The sequence below is a fragment of the Leucoraja erinacea genome, chromosome 34, assembly GCF_028641065.1.
Source record: "Leucoraja erinacea ecotype New England chromosome 34, Leri_hhj_1, whole genome shotgun sequence".
In the NCBI taxonomy this organism is placed as follows: domain Eukaryota; kingdom Metazoa; phylum Chordata; class Chondrichthyes; order Rajiformes; family Rajidae; genus Leucoraja; species Leucoraja erinaceus.
Window position 1 is genome coordinate 2,115,076 of NC_073410.1, and position 19,925 is coordinate 2,135,000.

General features: G+C 47.5%; 1 protein-coding gene and 1 long non-coding RNA gene across 2 annotated transcripts in view; both read right to left on the bottom strand.

Annotated features, from left to right (window-relative positions):
• LOC129712897 (annexin A4-like) overlaps positions 1–19,925 on the bottom strand; it is a 48,570-nt gene that overhangs the window by 21,525 nt on the left and 7,120 nt on the right. The window contains 3 exon segments of the mRNA XM_055661634.1: positions 3,126–3,563; positions 6,373–6,458; positions 8,972–9,097. Of these exon segments, the coding sequence (XP_055517609.1) occupies positions 3,126–3,563; positions 6,373–6,458; positions 8,972–9,086 (639 nt within the window). The 5' untranslated portion in view covers positions 9,087–9,097.
• LOC129712898 (uncharacterized) lies at positions 185–2,311 on the bottom strand. The gene is made up of 3 exons (XR_008726155.1): positions 1,728–2,311; positions 807–824; positions 185–202 (listed from the first exon to the last, which is right to left on the bottom strand). It is a non-coding gene; the product is annotated as an uncharacterized LOC129712898 (long non-coding RNA).

The window sequence follows — 19,925 nt, forward strand, 5'->3', positions numbered from 1 at the left end:
CCAAGGCCATTTTGTGTCATCTCAATCCATTCCATTAATGCAGAGACATCTTGCATTAGAAGATCGACACAAAATGCTGGAGTAACTCAGCGGGACAGGCAGCATCTCTGGAGGGAAGGAATGGGTGACGTCTCGGGTCAAGACTGATCTCGACCCGAAACTCAAGACACATCCAGCAGCTTACCTCAAATTCTGAATCAACCTGGGGTAAAACACCAAGGAACAATTTTAACAGAATATTACACATGCATCTGCAGTTCATTGCCGCACATCTTGCATTAGGTGTCACTAACACCTGACATGCATGGAGCAGTCTCAGGGTAAACCAGAACATCACACAACTTATTGCATGCAGCCTATTGTCTCATTGTTCATCAAAGGCGTTTTAGGATTCAACACAAGATATTGTGGGAAGTTGTGTCATCTGGATTGCCCTTTGTGTTGTCGGCTTTAGGTTTTCAATCTGATTACATTCCACGGCCAATTTCTGAACCTTTGAAAACTCTAGTTACACACAAGCACACACCCGCGCAGAGACACAGACACAGACACACACACACACACAGACTCAGACACACACTCCCCAGCAGACTTCTACCTGCACAATCACTTTGAATATCGGCACCCAGAGGGAACATCTGGACTAGAGTGAACCACCTCTGTACACATTCATACGGCAGCTCTGTCGAGAAGAGTAACCTTCCACATAGAGTATTGGAAGATCCACAGGCTCACTCATTTAGCACAGCACAGCAGAGCATGCAGTTATTGGGAGAATCAACTCACAGACACATCCAGCAGCTTACCTCAGATTCCGAATCAACCTGGGGTAAAACACCAAGGAATAATTTTAACAGAATATTAATATTAAACCCTATCTTGCATCATCTCAAGCCATTCTATTAATGCAGAGACATCTTGCGTTAGGTGTCACCTAAATGAGCAGTCTCAGAGGGAACCAGAACATCACACAACTTGCTACATGCAGTTTATTATCTCTTGTTCTCAACTTTTATTCAATGAAGGTTCCAAGATGTTTTGAGATTCAACAGGTGAGATATTGTGGGATGTTGTGTCATTGTTCACTGTGTTGTCAGCTTCAATCTGATTACATTCACTGTCAATTTTTGATCCTTTGAAAACTCCAGTTTGTCACACACAGACAGATACACAAGTTACACAAACGCACTCACACACACACACGTCATACAAACACAGTCTCACACGCACACACACGCACACAGTCTCACACATTCTCACACACACATTCTCACACACACACACACAGTCTCACACACACACACACAGTCTCACACACACACACACAGTCTCACACACACACACACAGTCTCACACACACACACAGTCTCACACACACACACAGTCTCACACACAGAAAGGCGCGCAGCCACATAGGAACAGGTGTACAGGCACATGTGCACGGGCACACAACGGCATGCGCACACACACGCACACTCACACGCTCCCCAGCAGACTTCTACCTGCACAATCACTTTGAATATCGGCACCCAGAGGGAACATCCGGACTGGAGTGAACCACCTCCTCCCCACCTCTGTACACATTCATACGGCAGCTCTGTCGAGAAGAGCAACCTTCCACATAGAGTATTGGAAGATCCACAGGCTCACTCAGCCAACCGAGATGCAGCACAGCAGAGCATGCAGTTATTGGGAGAATCAACTCACAGACACATCCAGCAGCTTACCTCAAATTCTGAATAAACCTGGGGTAAAACACCAAGGAATAAGTTTAACAGAATATTAATAGTAACAGAGGACATAGGTTTAAGATGGAGGGGGGAAAGGTTTAATAGGAACCTGAGGAGTAACTTTTCCATACAAAGGGTGGTGGATGTATGGAATACACTGGCAGAGGAGGTAGGTGAGGCTGGGACTATCACAAAGTTCAAGAAATATTTAGACGGATAGGACAGGGATATGGGTCAAACGCAGGCAGGTGGGACTAGTATACAGTATATGGAAGTTGTTGGTCGGTGTGGGCAAGTTGGGCAAAAGGTCCAGTTTACATCCTGTACCAGTCTCATGATAATATGATTAATGTGTGAAAAACCACTTTCTTAAATCCCCATCATTATCAGTGAGTTTGATGAACATCAGTCCTACTCCTTCAAATCCTCAGAGCTCACTCATCTACCCCTCCCTACCTTAAACAAGAGGGTTGCCAACTGTCTCATATTAGCCGGGACATCCCGTATATTGGGCTAAATTGGTTTGTCCCATGCGGGACCACCCTTGCCCCGTATGTGGCTGCTACTACTTGGGGCGAGGGGACTGTCGGAACAGAGCCCTGACATAATGCCCCCCCCCCTTCCCCCATGCTCCCAGCACCTCTACTCCAGGGATTCCCTGGTAGTTTGAGACTTATTAAGTATTATTTTAAATCAAGCGAAGATGGTAAACCACTCTTTCCTAGGAAGACCCACAAAGGTAAGCAACAAGGAGTAAAACCACCCATTTAGGAAATCACCACACACTTTGGGGGAGGCCAAAGAGATGATCGTTGACAGGGGTTAATATGTAAGGCACATTACATGTACTCAATGCTTGGATTTGGACATGTGCAGTTTCACCAACAGAAACCCAAGGACAACCCAAGGCTTTAGTTAAATCAGAGGGTGGTGAATCTGTGGAATTCTTTGGAGGCCAAGTCAGTGGATATTTTTAAGGCAGAGATAGATTCTTGATTAGCATGGGTGTCAGAGGTTCTGGGGAGAAGGCAGGCGAATGGGGTTAGGAGGGAGAGATAGATCAGCCAAGATTGAATGGCGGAGAAGGCTTGATGGGCCGAATGGCCTAATTCTACTCCTATCACTTATGACTGAATACTGACCCAAATATGGTCCCAACTTGTACAGGGGTTAATATATGAGGTACATTACATGTGCCCTTCCTTCCTTCCTACAGACACCCAGTACTTAGACCCTCTTGCCCCCCCCCCCCCCCCCCCCCCCTCCCCTCCATCCACACACTACAAAATGTCTTTGTTACTTGAATTTCTCCGGGTTTTAAACAAGTAAATGTAACAACTTGACACATTAATAACTAACATTGCGTATTAGGAGCGTGCAGGGTGTGTGCCTTACCTTCACTGGAGCTACTGATGGGGTGACAGTGGGGCTGGGAGTGGCAGAATATCCTTGGGATGGGTTGGACGGGTAACCAGGAGTGGATCCTGATGGGTAGCCTGGAGCAGGGCCAGAGGGGTAACCCGCGGCAGGGCCCGACCCAAAACCCGGAGCTGGACCCGACGGATATCCCGGAGCTGGACCCGACGGATATCCCTGAGCTCGGCCCGACGGATATCCCTGAGCTGGGCCAGATGGATATCCAGGGGTGGGGCCAGATTGGAATCCAGGGGCGGAACCGGGATATCCAGGATTGTAGGGTGGTGCTCCGGGCTGGCTGGGCTGGCCCGGGTACATTCCATAGGGGGGCGTTGGCTGTTGATTTGGTGGGGCCCCAAACCCCATGTTGGGTTGAGCTTGCCCAAAGCCGCCCATAGCGTTCGACATGTTTTGAGCCTGCAACAGAAACAGAAGGCAACACCACAGGGTTAAGATTCAAGATTCAAGAGAGTTCATTGTCATGTGTCCCAGATAGGACAATGACATTCTTGCTTTGCTTCAGCACAACAGAACATACTAGGCATTGACTACAAAACAGATCAGTGTGTCCATATACCATCATATACATATATACACACATGAATAAATAAACTGATAAAGTGCAAATACCAGATAATGGGCTATTGGTGACAAAAAGAGGAAAGTAGACTATTATCTGAATGGTGGCCGACTAGGAAAAGGGTAGATGCAACGAGACCTGGGTGTCATGGTACACCAGTCATTGAAAGTAGGCATGCAGGTGCAGCAGGCAGTGAAGAAAGCCAATGGTATGTTAGCATTCATAGCAAAAGGATTTGAGTATAGGAGCAGGGAGGTTCTACTGCAGTTGTACAGGGTCTTGGTGAGACCACACCTGGAGTATTGCGTACAGTTTTGGTCTCCTAATCGGAGGAAAGACATTCTTGCCATAGAGGGAGTACAGAGAAGGTTCACCAGACTGATTCCTGGGATGTCAGGACTTTCATATGAAGAAAGACTGGATAGACTTGGCTTGTACTCGCTGGAATTTAGAAGATTGAGAGGGGATCTTATAGAAACTTACAAAATTCTTAAGGGGTTGGATAGGCTAGATGCAGGAAGATTGTTCCCGATGTTGGGGAAGTCCAGAATAAGGGGTCACACAGTTTAAAGATAATGGGGAAATCTTTTAGGACCGAGATGAGAAAAAAAAATTTCACACAGAGAGTGGTGAATCTCTGGAATTCTCTGCCATGGAAAGTAGTTGAGGCCAGTTCATTGGCTATATTTAAGAGGGAGTTAGATGTGGCCCTTGTGGCTAAAGGTATCAGGGGGTATGTAGAGAAGGCAGGTACAGGATACCGAGTTGGATGATCAGCCTTGATCATATTGAATGGCGGTGCAGGCTCGAAGGGCCGAATGGCCTATTCCTGAACCTATTTTCTATGTTTCTATTAATGTTCAGAGTTTTGTCCGAGCCAAGTTTAATAGCCTGACTGGGGTGGGACAAGTCTTTGATTATGTTGGCTGCTTTTTCAAGGCATTGTGAAAGTATCGAAGAGTCATTGGTGGGAAGTGTGATCTGTGTCTGATGGGCTGGGCTGCGCTTTCAACTCTGAACGATTCTTGCGGTCTTGGGTAGAGAAGTTCCCAAACCAAGATATGGTGCAATCCCACAATATGCTTTATATGGTGTAATCGTAAAGGGTTTTGAGAGGATTGGAGCCATGTCAAATTTCCTCATTTTCTAAGGAAGTTGCTCTCACTTCAATCTGGTTGTTCCTCAACAGATCGCTAGTAATATTCACACCAAGGAACTTGATGCTTGCAAAAGGAACTGCGGATTCTGGTTTACACCGAACATAGACACAAAATGCTGGAGTAACTCATCACACTTCCTGAGGTCGATGATCAGCTACTTGGTCTTGCTGGCATGGATGGAGTTGTTGTCAGTGAGACCTTGCTGTCCAACTAACACCACCCTCTACAAGAGCGTCTGAAGAAGGGTTTCGGTCCGAAACGTTGCCTATTTCCTTCGCTCCATAGATGCTGCTGCACCCGCTGAGTTTCTCCAGCTTTTTTGTGTAACCGCCCTCTACAACACCCCTGCATATTCAAACCCCACAGCCGAGCACAAATTCACATGCTACTGAAACGTTGCCCATTTCCTTCGCTCCATAGAGCATCTATGAGCAGCATGCTGCACCCGCTGAGTTTCTCCAGCGTTTTTGTCTACCTGCCTCCCCTTAATGCCCGAGTTATTTTTCGTGTTACTCTCTGGCTCACCTGAAAAGGAAACATGAGAGGTGACATAAAAGCTGACTCTAAGGTGTCGAGGGACTAGAAACCTTACACCGTGACAAGATGCTTCAAAGGAGAAGAGAAAACACACAGAAATACTGAACAAAGGGTGCCTAATCTGCAGGGAGATTCTAACAGTAAACAAATGGTCCTTGGCATAAAAGCGTTATAAGTAGCTATCTATCACAGCAACTGTAGAAGTAGATTGTAACAATCTGTTCAAATACCACCGAGATAGTTTGACTTCTCGATTCCCACAGGACATAGGAAGAGGCATTTATTTTTCAAACCATGCTGAGCCACAGAGCAAACTGAATCAGTTTACAGTGGCAATGATTATAACACAGTTACTAATGGGGCTGTCCCACTGTACGAGCTAATCCAAGAGCTCTCCCGAGTTTAAAAAAAAACCTCGTAGAAGCACATAGAATGTACGTAGGAGATCGGGACGTCTCTTAACGCTAACGGCAGGTACTCGGGAAACGCGGTAAGCTCGCGAAGACTCTTGAAGATTTTTCAACATCCCACGAGAGCCCCGAGTACCTACGAGCGGCTATTAACGCAATTCTCCGAGTTCGAATCAGTGGATATTTGGGAGAACTCTTGAATTAACTCGTACAGTGTGACAGCCCCCAAACAAACTGCAGATGCCGGTTTACACCGAAGATACTGGAGACACAAAATGCTGGAGTGCCTCAGCGGGTCAGGCAGCATCTCTGGAGAGAAGGAATGGGCGACGTTTCGGGTCGAGACCCTTCTCTTTAGACATGTCAGGCTCTTTCTCGAGTCTGAGGAGGGGTCTTAACCCAAAACGTCACCTATTCCTTTTCTCCAGAGATGCTGCCTGACCCGCTGAGTTACTCCAGCATTGTGTGTCAATGGTTAACAATGACCCTGGGTCTGTGTCACAGTGCCATTCAGAATAAGTCTATAAAAGTGCACTCACCATTCCTTCCATATAGGCGGGATTTAGATTTGGCATGTTGTTCATTAATTCCAACCCGATTAGGGGACCACCCCATGGATTACCACCTGAAATCACACAAGAAGCAAGGAGATGAGGAGACATGCATTTAGTCAGTGGGTGGTGAATCTGTGGAACTCTTTGCCACAGAAGGCTGTGGAGGCCAAGTCAGTGGATATCTCTAAGGCAGAGATAGATAGATTCTTGATTAGTACGGGTGTCAGAGGTTATTTGGAGAAGGCAGGTGAATGGGGTTAGGAGGGAGTGATAGATCAGTCATGATTGAATGGTGGAGTAGACTTGATGGGCCGAATGGCCTAATTCTACTCCTATTCCTCATGAAATTATGACCTTAAGAGGCAAGTGGTGTTTTGGTCCCAGGACCTTCTGGTCACAACTGTAGCCAAGGTCCCAAACATAACTAACTACTCAAATTGCAGACACAATGATCTCTGGGACCAGGGGCATAATGTGGGTGGAATGAATGAAGCTAGCTGGTTACTGTATCCATCGGTTCTATCAAAGATGAACCATTTCTGTTTCAACTAATTTCCCCAGTGGTTGGCTGAGCCTTGGCCAAATCCAAGATCCCAGTCTGTAGAACGTTCTGGACTGCATCTAGGATGAGACGGAACCATTGAAACATTGCACCCAACGAGTCTTCTGTCCAGTCCCTCTCCCAGATGCTAATTGCCAGCACAGACTCGATGGGCCAAAGGGCCTGTTTCCACATTGTATCTCCAAAACAAACTATGATGGTGCCGGCAGAGATTAGTTTATACTGGGCATCATGTACGGCATGGATATTGTGGGCTGAAGGGCCTGGTGCTGTGTTGTTCTATGTGTTTCACAGGGGATCTATCCTACCGCACAAACTCGGATTGCTTTCCACAGCGTGGCTTGAGGGGGGTTCGGGGAAGAGACACTTGGCCATTCAATCTGGACACCAATGTAACGCACCAGTGTATCGCACGATGTATAAAATTCCATCTCCAAGAATGGAGTTGAGTTTCGGGGTGGGGCGTCCCATTACTGCACATGATTGTAAGCAAATTCCTGCACCAGGGACGGCCCTCAAACCAAGCGCACTCGCTTCAAGGAAGTATCTCACTCTCAAAGGACTAATCGACAGACAGAAATAACTGGGTTCACTGCACTGCAGTGACATGGAGTTGCTGCTTCACTCAGATCAGATTCAGATTCAATTTTAATTGTCATTGTCAGTGTACAGTACAGAGACAACGAAATGCATTTAGCATCTCCCTGGAAGAGCGATATAGCAAACGATTTGAATAAATAATAACAAGTGTCCGGGGGGGGGGGGGGGTGATTGGCAGTCACCGAGGTACGTTGTTGAGTAGAGTGACAGCCGCCGGAAAGAAGCTGTTCCTGGACCTGCTGGTTCGGCAACGGAGAGACCTGTAGCGCCTCCCGGATGGTAGGAGGGTAAACAGTCCATGGTTGGGGTGAGAGCAGTCCTTGGCGATGCTGAGCGCCCTCCGCAGACAGCGCTTGCTTTGGACAGACTCAATGGAGGGGAGCGAGGAACCGGTGATGCGTTGGGCAATTTTCACCACCCTCTGCAATGCCTTCCGGTCGGAGACAGAGCAGTTGCCATACCATACTGTGATGCAGTTGGTAAGGATGCTCTCCAATTAAAACCATCAAAGGCAAACCTCGGACTGAGTGGTGAAAGACTTGGGTTTTTAACGCTGAACTGCACTTTAGGAAATTATGTTGGAGAAAACACTGAAGTCAGGGAAAACTCGAGAGCTGCAGTTTTAATGAACGAGGGCGTAACTAATGCAGAGCGATGACCATGGTCTCAGACTGGCTGGAGTCCAACAATTCCCGCTGGGGGGTAGGAAGGTGGGGCTTGGTGGCTATTTCAGAGTAATCTATTCTTATGTTCATTGAGTTGGTGGGACAGGCGGTCGTGCGCATTGGGTGCATGCCCTCGTGTTTAGAAGAATGGACTGTACACAATTCTCACAGGGGTCGGCAAGACAAAGGGTGGCATGGTGGTGCAGCGGTAGAGTTGCTGCCTCACAGCTCCAGAGACCTCGGTTCGATCCTGACTACGGGTGCCGCCTGTACGGAGTTTGTACTTTCTCCCTGTGACCTGGTGGGTTTCCTCCGGGTGCTCCGGTTTCCTCCCACATTCCAAAGACGTACAGGTTGATTGGCTTTGGTAAAAAAATTTTAAAATTGTCCCCAGAATGTGTACGGGGATCGCTGGTTGGCACGGACTCTGAACTAAACTAAACGTACGCCAGGGATATCCAATAATCTAGGGACCACAGGGTCTAACTAATGGGTCAGCTATTTACCTGCTTACCAAGCCCGTGCCGACCAAAGATCACCCCGTACACTATTATACAAACTAGGGACAATTTACAGTTTTACTGAAGCCAGAGAAAACCTACATGGTCACAGAGAGAACGTACAAACTCCATACAGACAGCACCCGTAGTCAGAATCGAACCTGGGTCTCTGGCGCTGTGAGGCAGCAACTCTACCGCCATCTCAGAAAGGAAGTCCTGGTCAGTCGTGCCTGGGTCCTCTCGGGATTGAACCTTACCTTGTGTTGGCGGAAACATTCCCGGGACCTGCGGGTATCCCCCCTGTGCTGGTGGGTAACCCCCAGGAGCGGGCGGGTAGCCCCCTGGAGCCTGCGGGTATCCTGGGTAGCTCATCCTCTGTAAACCTGCAGAGAAAAGAAAATGAGTATCGATGAACTTTAGAGAGAGATACAGTGTGGAAACAGTCCATTCGGCCCATCACATCCATTCTGAACAATGGGAGCCCATCCAGTTTTAATCCCATCTGCAAGCACTTGGCCCTTGCCACTGTATGACAAGGTGATTGAAGTGGTCACCTAGACATTTCTTAAATACCATAACCTCTGACACCTGTACTAATCAAGAACCTATCTATCTCTGCTGTAAAATTATCCATTGACTTGGCCTCCACAGCCTTCGGTGGCAAAGAATTCCACAGATTCACACAGCAGGAAACTGAAAGGACGAGAGAAAACCCATGCGGTCACGGGGAGAGCGTGCAAACTCCGTACAGACAGCACCCATAGTCAGGATTGAACCCGAGTCTCTAGCGCTGGGAGGCTGCGCCACCGTGCCGTTACTGGGCTCTGGTTACATATTCAAACTAAAGAGGACAATCTATCGTTAATAAAATTCCACGTCACTTCCATGGACTACAGCCTGCTATTGACACGAGGTGGAAACTTGGGAAAACTCTAGATTTTCCTACTGAGCAGGGAAAGTGAAGGGTCGGAAAAATCTTTATTAAAGCCCACTCACCTGGACAACAGGCTTCTTTGTGCAAAGAACACTCTTCCGCAGGGTGAAAGCACATCAGCCAAAGTACACATGGACTGTGACAGCACTAGTATTTGTTTACAATGATGTAAAGATGAACTAATGTTCATACACTTGGCACATACTGGTATATACACACACACACACACACACACACATGCTCACACACAAACACTTACACGCTCACACAAACACTCACACACACACACACACTCACACAGACACACTCACACAGACACTCACACAGACACTCACACACACAGACACAGACACAGACAGACACTCACGCACACAAACACACACATACTCACGCACACATACAAACACTCACACACAAACACTCACACACAAACACTCACACACACTCACGCGCACACAAACACTCACACACGCTCAGACACAAACACTCACGCTCAAGCACACACTGACACAAACACTCACACACACTCAGACAGACACACACACAAACAAACTCACACAAACATGATCACACACACAAACACACACTCAGACACACACAATCAAACTTGTCAAAAGCAAATAGCAGCTTTGACGGACTTGGTGAGGTCAAGGGTTTAACAGTGGGAGGGCTGGGAAGGCAGGAGGCAGATCAAGTCAAGAGGACCACATTATCATTATATTTTGGAGCACAACAACTAGATGCAGTGTCAAGTCTCTTCACCTCCCGAGGTTAACATTGGACCTGTACCTGCGTCTGTTTCTCTTGTAATTAATAATGGACCAAGATTTACACTTGAAGACCTCATCCATCTAAGCAACAAGAGCTAACAACCGTTTTGGAGTCAATCAGAACAAAATGAGTTTTTAACATCAACTAGCAACGTGAAGTCAGTCTTCACAGAAGCTGCCTGACCCTCTGGGTATTTCTAACATTTTCTATTTTTTAAATTGTCGGCACAGTGGCGCAGCTGGTACCTCACAGCGCCAGAGACCCGGGTTTCAGATTCAGATTCAATTTTAATTGTCATTGTCAGTGTACAGTACAGAGACAACGAAATGCATTGGCAAGCCCGGATTGGTTTTGGTCTGATAAATGCACGCATCACCTCCAATGGGCTCAGCGCTCCTGACTACGGGTGCTGTCTCTATGGAGTTTGTACGTTCTCCCTGTGACCGCGTGGGTTTCCTCCGGGTGCTCCGGTTTCCTTCCACATTCCAAAGGCGTGCAGGTTTGAAACACAGAAAATGTGAAACATAGAAAATAGGTGCAGGGGGAGGCCATTCAGCCCTTCGAGCCAGCACCGCTTTTGAAGGTAAATTGCCCCTAGTGTGTATGGAGTGGATCAGAAAGTGGAACTATTATGAACAGGTGATGGTTTTAAAATGACCAGCCACTTGTAACCATGTCCATTATTCAAGTTTCCCCCATTGGTGAAAACATCCCAACATCCAGCTTGGAAACTCCCCTTAAATTCTAATACATTTGAATAAAATCATCCTCATTCCTCTAGACTTCACAGACTTCCGGCCCAAACTATTTAATCTCTGTTGGGTTGGACAATCTATCCATCCCAGATAGACACAAGATGCTGGAGTAACTCAGCGAGACAGGCAGCATCTCAGGTGAGAAGGAATGGTTTTGGGTCGTTTTCAGGCTGTTCTGGTCCCGGGAATTTGTTCTGGCGAATCTCCCAAGAACTTTCTCCGATGTTACTCCAACTATTTTTTTTTCGGGTAAGGGAACTATAGATTAGTTTAGTTCATTATTACTGTCACATGTACCAAGGTGCGGTGACAAGCTTTTTGTTGCACGCTATCCAGTCAGTAAAAAGATTAACATGATTACCATCAAGCCGTCCAGATACAGGATAAAAGGAATAACGTTTAACACAAGGTAAAGGCTAGTGAAGAGTCTGAAGAAGGGTCTCGACCCGAAACGTCACCCATTCCTTCTCTCCAGAGTTGCTGCCTGTCCCGCTGAGAATTTGACTCCAGCTTTTTGTGTCTATCTTCGGTTTAAAACCAGCATCTGCAGTTCCTTCTTACACGTATAATGAGGAGGACTGGTTGTTGGTTCAGTCCCGACATGTCAGTAAGCAGACTCTGCCAGATGCAACCTGTTGCCATAACTACCAACAAAAAGGTCAGGGATATAAAGAATGCAAATTAAATGGGAGTTCCACATTCCGTTAACTGTTTAATAACCGGGTAAAGATACTAATGTTCAACTTCAAGTTCAAGTGCGCTTATTGTAATGGCTTTAGCAGAATCGACTGTAAGTAACTACTGTAGTTAGTGCAATGTCCAGGGATGTTTCAATTCATCCCGGTCTTTGCCAACTATCAAGGCAAATCACATTGTAAAGAATGTGGAGGAAGGAACTGCAGATAGACACAAAATGCTGGGATAACTCAGTGGGACAGGCAGCATCTCTGGAGTGACAGAAGGGTCTTAACCTGAAACGTCACCCATTCCATCTCTCCAGAGGAACTGCGCAGGTCAAGCAGCATCTGTGGAGACAATGAGATGGTCGGTGTTTCTGGGTCAAGAACCTGCATCACTGAAATGATCCCCTCCCCAAAACAAGCAAGTGTGAAAACGCACACCTCCAGATTCAGGGACAGTGTCTTCCCAGCTGTTATCAGGCAGCTGAATCACCCTACAACAATCAGAGAGCATTACGGAACTACTATCTACCTCATTGGTGACCCTCGGAAGTTCCTTGATCGGACTTTGCTGGCTTTACCTTGCACTATACGTTATTCCCTTGACCATGTATCTATACACTGTAAACGGATAGGTTGTATTTGTGTATTGTCTTTCTGCTGACTGGTTAGCACGCATCATCAGCGGTCTCTCGAAACGAGTATGACTGTCCTCTCCTCTCCATAGTTGTGCGTCTGCAGATGTCTGTAGAGGCTGATCCGTGATCCACACACCTTGGTGCAACGTGGGCAGTGGAGACTGGTGGTGGTCTGCAAACGTTGAGCCCCCTTCTCTCTCTCTCCTTACGGTGCTGTCACTTTGCCCCTGCGACACGGCGTTGTTTCGTTTCGTGACATGCAGCTCATTCCAGCACGGGTTTCCTCCAGGAGCGCCGGTCCAGTGCAATGTGCTCCCAGCTGCTCAATGTGATGTGGAATTTCTCCAGACTTTTCTTGATGTTATCCTTGAAGCGTTTCTTTGGCTCGCCGACCTTCCTTCAGTTGAGAGTAGCGCGCAACAAAAGATTTTGACTGTACCTCGGTAGACGTGACGATAATCTAAACTGAAGCAAAGATAGACACCAAAAGCCGGAGTAACTTCTATCTTCGGTTTAAACCAGCATCTGCATTTCCTTCCTACACATTTGACCCGGGGCAAGTTATTTTTGAGCCAAAACGCTGCCCAAGACGAGTAGCTCCCTGTAGCACTAACGTAACCAGCTAGACTGGTTCCAACATGCTTACTGATTGACTCACCGGCTATTTCTGCTGAATCTACACCAAGCAAAGAACTGCAGATGCTGGTTTTTATACCAAAGATTGACACAAAGTGCTGGAGTAACCTAGCGGGTCGGGCAGCATCTCTGGAGGAAAAGGATGGGTGACTTATAGGGTCGGAGAACCCTTCTTCGGACTGAAAGCGGGGTGAAGAACTAAAGGGGAGAAAACGGTAGAGTTGTGCCTCATTGCACCGGAGACCCAGGTTCGATCCTGACGACGGGTGCTGTCAGTACGGAGTTTGCACGTTCTCCCCATGAGCTTTCCTCGGGCGCTCTGGTTTCCTCCCACACTCAAAAACTGTGCGTGGGTTAATTGGCTTTGGTAAGAATTGTAAATTGTCCCTTGTGTGTAGGATAGTGCTAGTGTGCGGGAACCGCTGGCCAGCACGATCTCGGTGGGCCGAAGGGCCTGTTTCCGTGCTGTATCTCACAAGTAAATCAGTAAAAACGTTATGCCAGAGATAGATAGATTCTTGATCAGTGCGGGTGTCAGGAGTTATAGGGAGAAGGCAGGAGAATGGGGTTAGGAGGGAGAGATAGATCAGCCGTGATTGAATGGCGGAGTACACTTGATAGAACATAGAAAATAGGTGCAGGAGTAGGCCATTCGGCCCTTCGAGCCTGCACCACCATTCAATATGATCATGGCTGATCATCCAACTCAGCATCCTGTACCTGCCTTCTCTCCATACCCCCTGATCCCTTTAGCCACTTCTAACTCCCTCTTAAATATAGCCAATGAGCTGGCCTCAACTACCCTCTGTGGCAGAGAGTTCCAGAGAATCACCACTCTCCGTGTGAAAAATGTTTGCTGGACCAAATGGCCTAATTCTGCTCCTATGGCTTAGGACCTGATGATCAGTGCCAGCAACAAATCACCTCTGACAGGGAGGTGCCGAGGTAGACCTACAGTTGGCACGGGAAGGCAATCGATCCGGAGAGCACTGGTAATCACAGAGGGAGGGGGAGCGGTGAGAGAGAAGGTCTCCCAGAACTCCCAGAGGGAGAGGAGGAACCTTGCGTGGTAAACAGAATGGATCACGTGTCTGGATCGCCAGGATTTAGTTTAATCGTCCTCGTTAATCATTAATCCGCGACTTTCCATGGGTGAGTTTGAACAGGTCCTGAACTAAGCCTCACAGTCCAAGCAAAACCATTCACTACAAATCCACTGCAGTTTTACTGCCTCATTAACTGCTCGGAATTCATTTTGGATCCACAGTATTGAGCAAGGAGCCCCAGGAATGGCTTCTCTGGGACCCTGTTTCACCCACACAAAGGCACACATAGTTTTAAAAAGATTTCTATGCCACCAGTCACAACTTGTCCAGAGAGTCATTGAAAGGCAAAGAGATATTGCTAAATTATGTAGGGACTACCCTTGCTTTCCCTCTCTCTTCCCATTCCTCCCCCTTCCCAGTTCCCCAACTACATTTTATCTCTGTGTGTCTTCTCCCAGCTAACAATGATCCATTCTACACTTTTCCTTGATCTCCATCCCCTTTGCCTTGTTTTCACACCTTACGCTTCCTTATCTATGTATCTCCCTCTCCCCTGACTTCGGTCTGAAGAAGGATCTCGACCCAAATCGTCACCCATTCCTTCTATGAAGAGGTGCTGCCTGTCCCGCTCAGTTACCCCAGCATTTGGTGCCTATATTCGGTGTGAGCCAGCATCTGCAGTCCCCCCTACACAGTTACAAGGACTGGCAGGCTTTCTCCGAGTTGGAGAATAGTTTAGCGACATGGTAATAAATGTAGAAGTTGCAACTGGTATTGACACAGATAACTCATTATACTCCTGGCTTGTTGCTAAAATAACAGAGGTGTATAAATACACACACATCCCTGAGTCCAATTCATGAAGGGGGTATTCTTTGAATAAAGGCACGGTGCTGACAGTAAGGCACAGGCCGACGTCGCTTGAGCCCAAAACAACACAAGTATCAGGTGACAGTGGCTGTTGACAAAACACACGGACTTTGCACGGGCAGGCTAACGTTTGTTCATCTATCGTTAAACAATTTATCCTCAGCTGACGGCACGGTGGCGCAGCGGTAGAGTTGCTGCCTCACAGTGCCAGGGTCACGGGTTCGATCCTGACTACGGGTGCTGTCTGTGCGGAGTTTGTATGCTCACCCCGTGACTGTGTGCGTTTTCCCCGTGTGCTATGGCATCCTGGCTTCCTGGTTCTCCTCACCCTCTCCCCAATCCTCGAACATCCCCAATCCTTTCCACTCGTCACACAACTTTCATGTTTTATGTACTTTGCGTTTTATAATTGCTGCCAGACCAATCTCCCCCCCTGGGATAAATAAAGCTCTATCGTATTCTATCGTATAACGTGCTGTGAAAACGGAAAGGCAGGGGAAGGGGACATCTTTTTCTTCCTGAACCCACAAACAGAAACACAGACCACTTCCATATGAAGATTTCCCCTGAACACAGCTGCAATATACCCAGTCTACAATTGGCCCTTTACTGTCATCCTGCTTAGTTTTACTGTTCATATCCCCTCGTCCACAACCAACAATGAACCATTGTGGGCTCCACCGTTTCCACAAACAACAATGGACCATTGTGGGCTCCACCGTTTCCACAAACAACAATGGACCATTGTGGGCTCCACCTTTTCCACAGCCAACAATGGACCATTGTGGGCTCCACCTTTTCCACAACCAACAATGGACCATTGTGCCACCTTTTCCACAGCCAACAATGAACCATTGTGGGCTCCACCTTTTCCACAACCAACCATGGACCATTGGGCGGCTCCACCTTTTCCACAGCCAACAATGGACCATTGTGGGCTCCACACAGCCAACAATGGACCATTGTGCGCTCCACACAGCCAACAATGGACCATTGTGCGGCTCCACCTTTTCCACAGCCAACAATGAACCATTGTGGGCTCCACAGTTTCCACAAACAACAATGGACCATTGTGGGCTCCACCGTTTCCACAAACAACAATGGACCATTGTGGGCACCACTTTTTCCACAACCAACCATGGACCATTGGTTAGCTCCACCTTTTCCACAGCCAACAATGGGCCATTGTGGGCTCCACCTTTTCCACAGCCAACAATGGACCATTGTGGGCTCCACCTTTCCTTGATCATTGGTGCCGACTTTGATTTGTTCTTTGCATGGCATTAAAATATTGATACTGGCCTTTCTTAAATACTCCTGTCTGCAACGTTTTAAGCTTCCCATTGTGAAAGCTGCCTTGTACAATTTGGGATAGGGGTCAATGAAAATATGGTACTTTGGCATTGCCATGTGATGCCTGGCACTGGACAATTTGATCTCCACTGACCTAGATTGAGAGTTAAACAAACCCCTGTCCCACTGTACGAGGTAATTCAACAGTTCTCTCGAGTTTTCCCCGATTCGAACTCGGAGAATGTCCGTAGGGGGTCCGTAGGAGTTCGTGGATGTCTTGTAGCGGATCGTACGAGTAAAAAAGTAACCATTTTTTTCATCAGGAGTATTTTTTTACTCGTGGACATTTTTTTACAGGGATAAAAAAAACGTTACGAGTTTACCAGATGCCCCGAGTACCTACCGCTAGCATTACGAGCCGCTACGGGACATCCACGAACTCCTACGGACCCGCTACGGACATTCTCCGAGTTCGAATCGGGGGGAAAAGTCAGGAGATCTCGTGAATTTCCTCGTACAGTGGGACAGGGGCTTGGTGTACGGCACAAACCCAAATACCTTCCACACAGCCAACAAACTCAAGGTGATAACTAAAAATCGCAAATACTGGTTCCTACCGAAGACAGGCATGAAATGCTGGAGTAACTCAGTAGGTCAGGCAGCATCTCTGGAGAAAACAGTGAGAAAAAATGCTCAGCGTCTCCACAACAGGCCAACGTTGCGAGTTCAATCGCAACTGTGAACGTGACAGTGTTTGGGTGGAACACTTGCGATATCAGGAGCTGTGGATAACTCCAGCAATGGAAGGTTATTTGACCGATCTTGTCCCCCGATGACAAACATGCTCATATCTCCATTCACCACGTGGTATGGGTTGGAAAATTGCTCAGCTTTTTCTGGCAGATGGTTCATTTCCTGGTCTGTTTCAGGGAAACACAATTAAACCAAACATCTGACGAACACAGCCCGACTAACTCAGTCTGCACAGAACATCGACAGAATAAACCGACTGCTAACACAGCTTTGGAAACAACATACGTACAAAATCCCAAAGTGGAGTGTATTCTACAGTGCCTTCCAGCGCTGGAGACACGGGTTTGATCCTGACCACGGGTGCTGTCTGTGCAGAGTTTGCACGTTCTCCCCGTGACCGCGTGGGTTTTCTCCGGGTGCTCCGGTTTCCTGCCACATCCCAAAGATGTTTCCAGGTTAATTGACTTGGGTTTAAGAAGGAACTGCAGAGGCTGGAAAATCGAAGGTAGACAAAAGTGCTGGAGAAACTCAGCGGGTGCAGCAGCATCTATGGAGCGAAGGAAATAGGCAACGTTTCGGGTCGAAACCCTTCCGGGTTTCGTCCCGAAACGTTACCTATTTCCTTTGGGTTTCGTCCCGAAACGTTGCCTATTTCCTTTGGGTTTCGTCCCGAAACATTGCCTATTTCCTTTGGGTTTCGTCTCGAAACGTTGCCTATTTCCTTCGCTCCATAGATGCCGCTGCACCCGCTGAGTTTCTCCAGCATTTTTGTCTACCTGCCTCCCCTTAATGCCTGATATATTTTTTGTGTTACCTTCTGCCTCACCTGAAACATTTGGCTCTGGTGTGTAGGATAGAACTAGTGTACCGGAGATCGTGGGCTAGGGCGGACTCGGAGGGCCGAAGGGCCTGTTTTCAGGTTGTATCTCCAAACTAAAAACGAAACGAAACCACAAACTGGATCTTGAGTTGAGGGATAAAATAACAACGGAGGGCAAACGAGAAGCAAGAGATGATCTTAAAGCACAGAGGACACCGGAGAGATCGTGGGTGATTTGAGGCTTGGTTCCAACTAAGAGAGGGAGAAGATAGGCACAAAAAGCTGGAGTAACTCAGCGGGACGGGCAACGTTTCTGGAGAGGAGGATTGGGTGACGTTTCGGGGCGAGACAACTTCTTCGGCTGAGTTACTCCAGCTTTTGGTGTTTATCTCCGGCTGAAACCAGCATCCTGTCCAACACAAGGGAGAGGAGCTGAAGAAATGTTGACTCTTGGCAGAGCTTACAAAACAAAGATAATTCTCAAGTTACAATTCAAACAAAAACATGAATTCCACTATGATTAAAGACTGAAAGTCACACAGTGTAGATAGCTTGATGTTTTTCCCAGCGAGAAATGGCAAACTCTAAAGGGCCGGGCTTAAGGTGGCAGTGGGAAAGTTTAGTGATGTGCGAGGCAGGTTGTTCTTTTGATACACAGACGCAGACAGTCACAGACACACATAGAGAGAGAGAGAGACACAGACAGAGAGACACACACACACACACACACACAGAGAGACACACACAGACACACACACACACACAGACAGACAGACAGAGAGACACACACAGACACAGAGAGAGACACACAGACAGACAGAGACACACACACACACACAGAGACACACACACACACAGACACATAGAGAGAGACACAGACAGAGAGAGACGCAGAGACACAGAGAGACACACACATAGACACAGAGAGGGAGACAGACAGACACAGACACAGAGACACACACAGACAGACAGAGAGACACACACACAGACACACATAGAGAGAGACACACACACATAGATAGACAGAGAGAGACACAGACAGAGAGAGAGAGACAGCTAGAGAGATACCGATAAAGAGAGAGACACAGAGAGAGTGGGGCAGAGACACAGAAAGAGGCAGCAACAGAGAGAGAGAGGGAGAGAGACAGACACAGAGAGAGACACACAGACATAGACAGAGAGAGAGAGACACACACATAGAGAGAGACAGACACAGACTCAGACGCAGGTTGAGCCTAGAACACACTGTTAGGGGAGGTGATACAAGCAGATACATATCAGCAGCATTTACAAGGCATTTATATATACATATAAACAGGCAGGGAAGGGAGGAACATAGATCAGGAGGAGGCAGGTAGGACTCGTGTGAACTTGCAGGGACATCAGAGTCTGCAGAGTGTGGGACAGCCCAATCTATCACGGGCACAGCTCTCCCCACCATCAAAAGCATCTACACCAGGCTCTGCTTCAAGAAGAGAGCGCCCATCATCAAGGAGCCCCAGCATCCGGGCCGTGCCCGCTTCTCACTGCTGCCATCGGGCAGCGAGCCTCACACACCACCAGGGTCAGGAACTGTTACTTTCCTGCATCCATCAGGTTCTTAAACCAACTAGTACAACCCTAGTGGGAATCACTGTGGGGGGGATGTTTTATGTTTGGTGTTGAATTTCTTCATGAATACTTTGTTGTATTTTTATTAGTGTGCTGCAAGGACATCTGAATTTCCCCTGAATAAGGGGATTAATAAAGTCTAATCTAATCTAATCTAGTCCTACCTCAACCACATGTGTGTGGTTTACACTGAAGATAAGACACAAAATGCCGGAGTAACTCAGCAGGACAGGCAGCATCCCTGGTGACGTTTCAGGTCGAGGATCCTTCTTCAGAAAATGCTGCCTGACCCGCTGAGTTACTCCAGCACTCTCTGGGGGTTTTTTCTGGATTTTCGATCATGGTTTCTGGGCGGATGGGATCCAGGAAGAGAAGAGATAAGGTCAAAGTAAACCTCTTGACCC